This window comes from Pseudoliparis swirei, chromosome 9 (assembly GCF_029220125.1).
Source record: "Pseudoliparis swirei isolate HS2019 ecotype Mariana Trench chromosome 9, NWPU_hadal_v1, whole genome shotgun sequence".
NCBI classification, from domain to species: Eukaryota; Metazoa; Chordata; class Actinopteri; order Perciformes; family Liparidae; genus Pseudoliparis; species Pseudoliparis swirei.
The window spans coordinates 19781469-19790641 of record NC_079396.1 but is presented as its reverse complement, the minus strand read 5'-3'; the positions used below and the strand labels follow the sequence as shown (position 1 = coordinate 19790641).

The 9173-nt window shown below is 42.2% G+C and overlaps 1 protein-coding gene across 2 annotated transcripts; it reads left to right on the top strand.

Moving 5' to 3' along the window:
• Positions 1-497: 497 nt before the first annotated feature.
• Positions 498-7555, top strand: tspan31 (tetraspanin 31). Of its 2 annotated transcripts, XM_056423833.1 has the most exons (6): positions 498-649; positions 2478-2645; positions 2783-2863; positions 4125-4265; positions 4640-4750; positions 5332-7555. In XM_056423833.1, exons 1-6 carry the CDS (start codon positions 587-589, stop codon positions 5404-5406), a joined length of 639 nt encoding a protein of 212 aa, XP_056279808.1. In that variant the 5' UTR covers positions 498-586; the 3' UTR covers positions 5407-7555. The 2 variants fall into 2 exon arrangements, with proteins under 2 accessions (XP_056279808.1, XP_056279807.1); XM_056423832.1 differs by lacking the exon at positions 5332-7555 and having other exon boundaries at positions 4125-4727.
• Positions 7556-9173: the final 1618 nt, after the last annotated feature.

Below are 9173 nucleotides of genomic sequence, written 5' to 3'. Positions count from 1 at the left end.
ATGTTTGCATTAACTTCATGTAAAAAAAGTAGTACTGTTACAATAGCCCCATTACAGACAGTTACATCCAAAAACATGACATACAGCCATCAAATGAATAGAAGAATTGACTGTAAAACATTAAAAAACTTTGTAAATGTAAGCTAATTTGCAAATCAATATTTAGTATTCAGAGTGGTGTTATGATCGGTGCGGTATGCTGTTGCTTGCAATCTGCTACATCGCCACTAGATGGCACTATATCTCTAGATTTAGCCGACAATCTGTCAAACAAGCAGACTACTAATGAGCAAAAAGCACAGTTCTGTCTCTCTTTTTGAAACCCTTCCTACAAATATCGACGCATTCAAATTACCGCTACGTTTTATTTATTTATTCATGGTTGAAGCCACTTTCCCTTTAACTCTCCGGGTCCATCCTCAACCTGTCGGCATACGGCTGACGTCAGATGCGACGCCCTCTCCGCTGGCCAGAAACACTTGTGTCCAGACGTCAGCGCTCCGGAGAGCCCGACGCCGCTCTCTGTGTGTTTCTTTTGTAACAACTCATTCATTAGTCGATAGAGCTTCTTTTTTTAATTTTAAATATGGTCTGTGGCGGCTTCACCTGTTCCAAAAATGCCCTTTGTTCCCTGAATGTGGTTTACATGGTGAGTGACTAAATGGATCACGATGCTAACTTCTAGCTTCTGATTGAACTAACGCTAGCTAGCTTAGCGTTATGTCAGCTGAACGATGACCGATTGTGCCCTTTGTTTTCCACTCTTCTGTGTCTATCTCTCACACGACTGCTGTGGACTCGTGTCAGTGTATTGTATATTTAGAAGTGGAGCTTTGTGTAGTGGCCGTTCGCCAACTAGACGAACATGTAGCATTAGATGTGTTTGAGCAAACCTTGGTTAGCTCTCGCCATTGTGTGCCTGATGCTACCGTTAGCTGGGAGGCCAGCTGACCCCGAATGTTATCTCCCACATGTTGTCTCCTTGTTCGTCACCCGAGCCTGTTGCAACTATATCTCATGTCTGTGTCAGTCATGTGAGTTGTGATAGCGAACATGTATTTTTAGCTTCTGAAACCTGACATTGTGAAGAATGTTTTAGTGGAGATTGGACCGTGTGGTGAATTTTAAGTCTGCCGTTTAGTACTGTATTGTACTGGCTTGTTGCTTTGCTCCTTTTTATATATGTGATCTAAGGAAGACAACATGGTAGACTCCCCATCTCGCTTAAAGCAAAGTACAAACTCACAATGGGCCTGAGTCTATAAAACGACAAGTATATGGTTGTCTTTCTCAACAAGCACTTCAGATGTATTTGTTGCATTGCATCATGGTACAGCTGTTTCTCTTGGTCGAGTCCCTGTGAACAACTAGTTGTCTTTGCAACTGTTGTTGGTTTATTGGTCGGTCGATGCCTGCGAGTTGAAATGATTCGTCAAGTTGTTCCATAGCAAATGGGAATATTTTGATAACCGATTTATTTGGTAAGTTGTATTTCTAGCAACGTACCAAACAATTGATGGCCCCAGCTTCTTAAATATGACACATTGCTGCATTTCTCTGTCTTCTAAAATAATCTGTATATCTTTGGATTTTTAGTTGGACAAAAAAATATATTTAAAGACAATTTCTGGGCCAATTTGTCATCTCTTCTGACATTTCATACACCAGATAACCAATTGTTTTATTGCAATCTGTCAGAATAATTAGCTATGTTAGTTTCAGAGCTCATATTGTGGTATACCTTCATCTCAGGTTTTATTTAGCACAATATCTTGATCATGTCCCCACTGTGTTTTAACTAACACGCCAAGTATCGAGTCAAAAAAATCGTCTTTGTTGTGTTTGTTTTACTCACTTTTACCTGCTGTCTTTGTTATTTTAAAATCTTCCAGGATGCACTTTGTGAAATACACGGGAGTCGGAGTAGCTTTGCATTGTTTGCCTGCAGTGCTAAAATATGCACCTGAGACACGACCCACCCAGTCAGAAAACTTTGGAACATGTACACATGCCAGCTGTGGAGTTGGCGGCTGAGTCACTGTGACTGTCACGAGTGTCATGCTGGAGTTGCTGTGTAACGTCAGAGCAGTGAAACAAGATATAGGATGGATGTTATCGAAAAGATGAACTTCCCGGGTCAGACATGACAAATAAGAATTCTGTCATGTGTTGTCAGATCCAATCAAAGATAAAGCTACATGTCGTATTACAGAATATAAGCAAGACACGTCTGTTTAAAGTAATCAATTAAATACATAAAACACTGAACTTTGCGTTTTTAATTTGATTCAGATCACTTAAAAGTAAAAAAGGATTGCCTATAGGCCAGCAGTCTAATTAAATAATAATGGCCATGTGAAGAAACGTTAACAATGAACTCAAAGTACCTCCACTTGATTCTTTCACTGTGTTGCCGTTCTTCCCCTGCATTACTAATTTGGAAAACACTTTAACTTCCTTCCCTCGTCTCCCTGAAGCTGGTCGGGCTGCTTCTAATCGGAGTCGCAGCATGGGGCAAGGGGTTCGGCTTGGTGTCGAGCATCCACATCATCGGAGGGGTCATCGCAGTGGGCGTCTTCCTGCTGCTCATCGCTATCGTCGGACTCATCGGAGCGATACACCACCACCAAGTCATGCTTTTCTTTGTATCCTTTCCTCTCGATGACATTGATGCGCAGATGATTATCGTTGCGGTGGACAGTGATTTGATCATGTGGTTGCCGCGTTTTGTCTTTCGTTTCCATGTCGTTTCCCGGTTGTTTCTTTGACCCCTTGTTCCAAGTACATGGTCGTTCTTTTCATCGTTTTCCTGTTCCAATTTGGAGTTTCTTGTTCCTGCTTGGCAATGAACCGCGGACAGCAGGTGAGGCAACTCTGCTTTAACAGTTATAATGTCTCTTACATACCTGCAAACTTGTCACCTTTCGGTGAAATTCACCGTTTTGAACTCAAAATAGGTCATCCACGTGAATCGTGGAGATCCAAAAAGTTTTTGTTTTTTTTGGGGGGGGGGGGGGGGGGTCACCTGGCCCGCTGCCGTTGAGATTGCAGTGAGACGCAAAGAAAAGTGTGACGTGGTGCTCTTCGCAATAAAACATCTTTGATGGGTCGTGTCGCGTCTCGGCCAATCAGCGTTCAGATGTCCACAGCGTTTGGGGGTTCAGGTTAGCTTGAATGTCAGCCCGCTACATCTGCTGCTGTCACGCTGCACGGTGTAGCGATGCTAACAAAGTACCCGTACGTTAAACACGATGTGATTTAGCATATTTTAGTATCGATACTTCATTAAGAGAGCGATCAGAGCGCACGCGCTGCTCCGTGTCGAGCTGTCTGCGCACACTGCGCTGCGCAGCTCACAGCGAGAGAAGTGGCGCAGCTTTAGAGACCGACTTTGGCTTAAAAAATAAAAAGATGCCAGAAGTGAAATGTTTCAGTCTGTAAAGTTCTGTAACTCTCCAGCTGCTCATCCTGATGAACTGTGGATCATCTGGTCAGAGACTAACGGCCTCATAGTGTATAATCAATACAATGATCGAACCATGTAGTTTCATTCATATCTGGCTGTATTAATACTAATATTACTGTCATTTGTTAAGTGTTGAAAAAGTTGGTAAAAAGTGAACCATACAGATGTTTTATTTATTACTATTATAGATAAATATACCAGTCTCGTAATTATGGTACCATATTGTTTGTATGGTGTATTGAATTCTGGTATCGGGTATCATGATATTTATGGCAGGTATGTAATATGTATAGAAGTTATAATATGAGTATCGTGACAAACAGGTAGAGACAGAACAGATTCAGGGAGAAGTCCATGAGGACTGTTCAGGCAACAAAAAAAGGAAGTTGGTTCATGAATGACTTTAACCATATTATATATAATGACAATGTATATTTGTTATTACTATCATTATAGGGCTGAGTCAGAGCGGAGAACCTTTTGTTCTTAAACTGTTTATTATCATTATTTAGATTTGTGGTCAGAACAATAAAATCACTGTAGTTGTGGTTCTAAAAGCTTTGAGGCTTCAAACAATGTGGATGTGGTGTGGTGACAAAAAAAAAGAAAGTCACCTGCATCTTTATATCTGCATAAATACATGTGTTCTCTTCTCCAGGAGGCACTTCTGAACTCGGCTTGGGGAATGTTGGAAAACAAGACCAAGACCGACCTGGAGAGCCAGCTGAACTGCTGTGGGCTGCTCAACGTCACCGCCAGCCAGGCACAGTTTGATCTGGACTTGCAGAACTGCCCTGCTGTGGGTCTTAGATATCAACATTGTTCTTATGAGAAAAGCTGCTTCAACTGCACCAACACAGTCCTGAGTCACTACATCATTAAACGAGATCTTTGTTTCCGTTTCGCATTGTATATGGTGTTCCTTAAATACAAGTTCACCTGCATCATAAATAAATACTGTCATTTCAACAAAAAAATCCCTGTTGCACAACATGCCCCACTGAACAGAAGTCGGTCACATAAGCGGTTTCCCCTTAACCACATGTTTTTTTCTGTAGTTCTCAGAATAGATTTTGGTAGGTAATTCTGGCTTGGCCGACAAACACTTGACTCATACTGCTGAAGACGAAAGGCCTTTTATTCTTTTCTCTTTTTCTGTGCGTCTTCCTCCAGTTATGCAAAAAGAACACCGTCTGCTACACCTGCGGGGATATGATGCTGACTCATGCAACTGAGGCGCTGAAGATCCTCGGGGGCGTCGGGCTCTTCTTCAGCTTCACAGAGGTGAGTGTACGGTGACCCGCTCATTTAATTGGTCTAATTAGTCTTTGAAGGACACAAGAAAGACGCAAATTGAGTTTAACGTTGCATGCAGATTTAGTCTAAAAGAATGCACACATCTATCAAATATATCCATCTAGTTTCACATCGGTTTATAAAAATGTCACTATTGGTGCAAATCAATTAATTCTCATGGAATCTTCTCACTCAATGAAACTCATATTTTGGATCGGTGAACATTTTAGAAACTCTGATGCACCCGTTTGCTCTGGTAAATCACTAACAGTCTTGAAATGAAACACTGAGAAACGAAACACGCACACACCTTAAACTGAGACTGATAAATGACATCAACCTGTCCACATGTAGCCAGAGCTCCATTTAGAAGACCTGGATCCTTGTGTATGAAAGGATAACTTGTCATACTCAGGAGTGTGACTTGTTGGTCTGGTAGCTCGCCCTGCGAGTCGTCGCTTTGTCAAAACGCACCACGTATCTTGGTGACGACGTGCTGATTTTATCGACAAGTGCCGTTTTCCGGTGTGCCCATGCATTTATCTCTTTGCCCGTCATGTTTTCAACAGATCCTGGGAGTGTGGCTCGCTGTGCGCTACAGGAACCAGAAGGATCCGCGGGCGAACCCAAGTGCTTTCCTATAGTCTGTCCCCCGTGCGCAGCGCCATTGATGCAACGTCAGACACACTGGCACACATCGGACCATGCACATCGAGAGGCAGACACGCCCGCACACAATCCAGTACCACGCCAACGACAACAACGCAGAATGGACGATCGCACGCAGCACCTGACAAACACTGCGAAACAAAACACACACACACACACACACACCTTTACCTGAGACTGAGACGCTACAACAACCGGTCCAGAAATGTTGCCAGAGCTCCAACCTGAAGACCTGGATACTTGTGTATGAAAGGATAACTTGTAATACCCAGAAGTGTGACTTGTTGGTATCACGACTCAGCCTTGATTCGAGTACCAGATGCCCTGCTAGTTTCCAGCTGTGTGACGAGGGATGAGACGTCTCTGCATGCGTCCTCGGCCTGCACAGACAAGCAGCCTCTTTGTTCATTTATTCCACACACCAACCAAATGACTGTGCCGTGTCCCACAAATTCACTTGTATGCACCTTGAATTCTTCCCTCTTGTCTCCAATGTAGTCAGGATTTTTCCTGCATAGAGAAAATTTGGGCGCGCGCCTAAGCCGTTTTCCCGAACGCCTATGACAAATCCCGAGCGCCAAAGGCAAAAAAAAAAGTCCGCGATGGAAAAAAAATAATAACTGTGTTCATCACGTGCATGTCAGCGAATATGTTCTCAATAGTATGTTTCAAGTAGGCTACAGCCGAACCCTCGTTCTGTTTTGATCAATAGTAATCAAGTTCAGTGTTTCCCCTAGGTTTACAGCTTCAGGAGGGCGGGACTAGTGCCGCTAGCCATGCCTAAGCTTAATTTAACAGAGGTGTGCTCACCTGTGTGTGCGCGCATCACGGCTGAGCGAGGCGCGCGCCGGCATCGGAGCTTTTTGGGAGCACCGAAGACCCATTTTGACCCAGGAAAAACCCTGGTAGTGCCACCACATAACGACAAATATATTCCTCTGGCCAGTGCTATTGGTGATGTGTAGAATTGTAAACCTGACGTGTCCAGCCGAGGCGAATACTAGACATGTGTTGTAAATTTGTTTTGGAATTGTATGTAAATGTTCTTTTTTCAAATGCCGGGATGTAACAGGATTACGAAGCAAGATGAGGTGTTAGGTTGTGTAGTTGCTAAAGTCTTTCAGGTTCAAAAAAAGTGTATGAACTGTAACTGAGCCAACTAACTTTTAAAAGTCCGAGATATTAGGACGCCAATGGACTGCAGCCTTGATGTTGTACATAATCTTTTAGAAATCGCTCTTGATGGGTTTGCCGTGTAGTTGCCCCTCTAGTTGGGAGGTTTGCCTGCATAGTTGAGGTCTTTGAAGGCCACAATAATCCACCCTTCCTGTATTTAATGTTTCTTTGTGTTGCACAGTGATGTTGCTTAGTATAGCTTTTGGTGGAAAGGCGAATTCAGGTACGTATCATTTTAGTTCTGTGTAACTGGAAGACATCATGACAAAAAGAAATACATAAAGTGCTGTTTAATTTTTTTTGTAAATATATATTTGGGTAAATTTAGCCCAAAGTTCTCATTGCAAACCCAATTTTGTTTTTAATGGTGTTAATTGTGAAAATGTGCTCTTGGTTGCAGTTTTTTTTTATTTATTTTTTTATGTTTTATGTTTTAAAACGATCTTTAGTGGAATGATTTTGTTCTCATTTGACATCAGCTCTTTTTATTCATCAGTGTTAAATGCTTTGTAAAAAAATTGTTAATATTTCCAGGATCTATTTAAGTTAAGTTTGAGGATGCACATTAGGCTCAATTAATGTTGTAGTTATGATTACATCATGTTGTTGCCAAACTCGATGTTTGACATTTCCTGTTGATAAATCACTGCTCATCAATTCTCTCTTTTAAGATGGTTTTTCTCTTTTTGAATTGCTTATAACTTAAAGGACTAACAAACTGTAACTACATGTCTTACTTGAACCTGTCAACTTGGCTGATATGAAATTCCTGCTGCTGATTTGGTTTCATCGCGGGTGTAAACAAACATTTTGACAGATCTTAAGCAACGTTATATTATGCCATATATTAAACCTCACTTTGAATTTGTGTGCACTTGTTATTCAAATGTATCATGAATTTTTGAGACTTAATTTTCCAAATAATAAAACCTCAATTTGAAAACTGTTTCACTTGAGTCAGATTTTTTTATTCTCTTTAAAAAGATAAAGCACTGAATAGTGTAATGTTATTGGTTTATTTTCTTTAGAGGTTTATTTAAAGTTGACAAAAGTACTATACTTGAGTACAATGTTGAGGTACTTCACTCGAGTATTTCTATTGAAAGCTGTTTTATACTTCTACAGATTTATTATACATCATGATATAGAAAAAGCTTTCAGCAGAATACAAATACATGTAAATGAGCCCTGTTCACCAGCTGTAATCATAAAGTGATTCCTTTCCTTTTTCCAAACCTATTCACGGCCGCGGGGCGCTGGAGCCGATCCCAGCCGACATCGGGGAGCTCCACCCTGGACAGGTTGCCAGTTGATCCCGGGGCTCAGACAGACGAGCGTTCACGCTCACATTCACACCTTAGAGCCGCCAATTAACCTGAGCCGCATGTCTTTGGACTCTGGGAGGAAGACCCTCTTTCTGTGTGGTGACTAGGGATGGGTATCGTTTGGTTTTTTTCCGATACCGGTACTTTTAAAACGATACCGGTGCCTGAACCGATACTTTTTTTTTTTAAACGCACAATGAGGACATTAAAAACCTCTTCGGCCATATTCCCTGTAGAAGCCGTTATCATGGAGCACTGACACACAACGGATATCCGACTGTTAACATACACAATATATGTTCTCCATTATATGATGTGATATGTATTGTCATGTGCAGACTTTATAGGGTTAATCCTGTCACTGTTTTGATGGGCAAAGAGAACAACCAATCAGAGGGACTGAAGATGACACGTGACAAATAAAGTTTCGCTTCTGACAGCGAGAGTTCCACTGAAACAAAGTGACGCCCCACGGTCTTTATTCCTCCGTCATTATATTCCCGGTAACACCGGGTATACAGCCGGGACCGCTGTACATCAACACATCTGCTAGCAGACTGTCACGCTCGTAGCTCGTGCTAGCTACGAGCTAGCTTAAGCATGGTTATAATGGCTAATTTATTATTTCTTGGCCTACTTTTATGAATGCAAGACTTGCAGTCAACCTTACGGTACTAATCTAAATTCAGGCTGCTCGTCATAATCGGTCTCCACGTGTTAAGGGGGACCGGTGACGGTCTCCCCATCGCGCCCAGCCTGACGCTGGTGTGCTCGACACGGGCTCACGTAGTCACACACGGCCAGGGTTGCCAGGTCTGTGTGACAAAACCAGCCCAAAAACCAGCCCAATATCAGAACTCAAAATATGCCCGTGCCAAACCATATACACTGCTTCTAAAGTCCATGTCCAGGACCGCTGCTAACCATGTTAGTGTCCTAAGCATAACTCCTTCATGATGGGGGGGCAAGTGACTTTTTTTCGTCAGGCGCCGGCACCGGAGCTCTGCAGCGCGCGCGAGACGGAGATCGGAGTCGTGTTAACCCGACACGTAGAGACAGAATGACATGTTGCTGTAGAGACGACCAACAACAGACCTATTGGAAGCTCATTCTGCACATGCGTTAAATGCGTTTAAAAAAAACAACTAATTAATCCTGTAATTTAATCATAACGCGTTAACGCGTTATTTTTCACAGCACTAATATATATATATATGGTTCTTTGAAATAAGTTTTTTTGA

Coding starts and splice junctions, on each gene's coding strand:
- tspan31 (XM_056423832.1), top strand. CDS start 587: ATGGTCTGTGGCGGCTTCACCTGTTCCAAAAATGCCCTTTGTTCCCTG. Junction 650..2,477: donor CCCTGAATGTGGTTTACATG/GTGAGTGACTAA, acceptor GTCTCCCTGAAG/CTGGTCGGGCTGCTTCTAAT. Junction 2,864..4,124: donor CAATGAACCGCGGACAGCAG/GTGAGGCAACTC, acceptor TCTCTTCTCCAG/GAGGCACTTCTGAACTCGGC.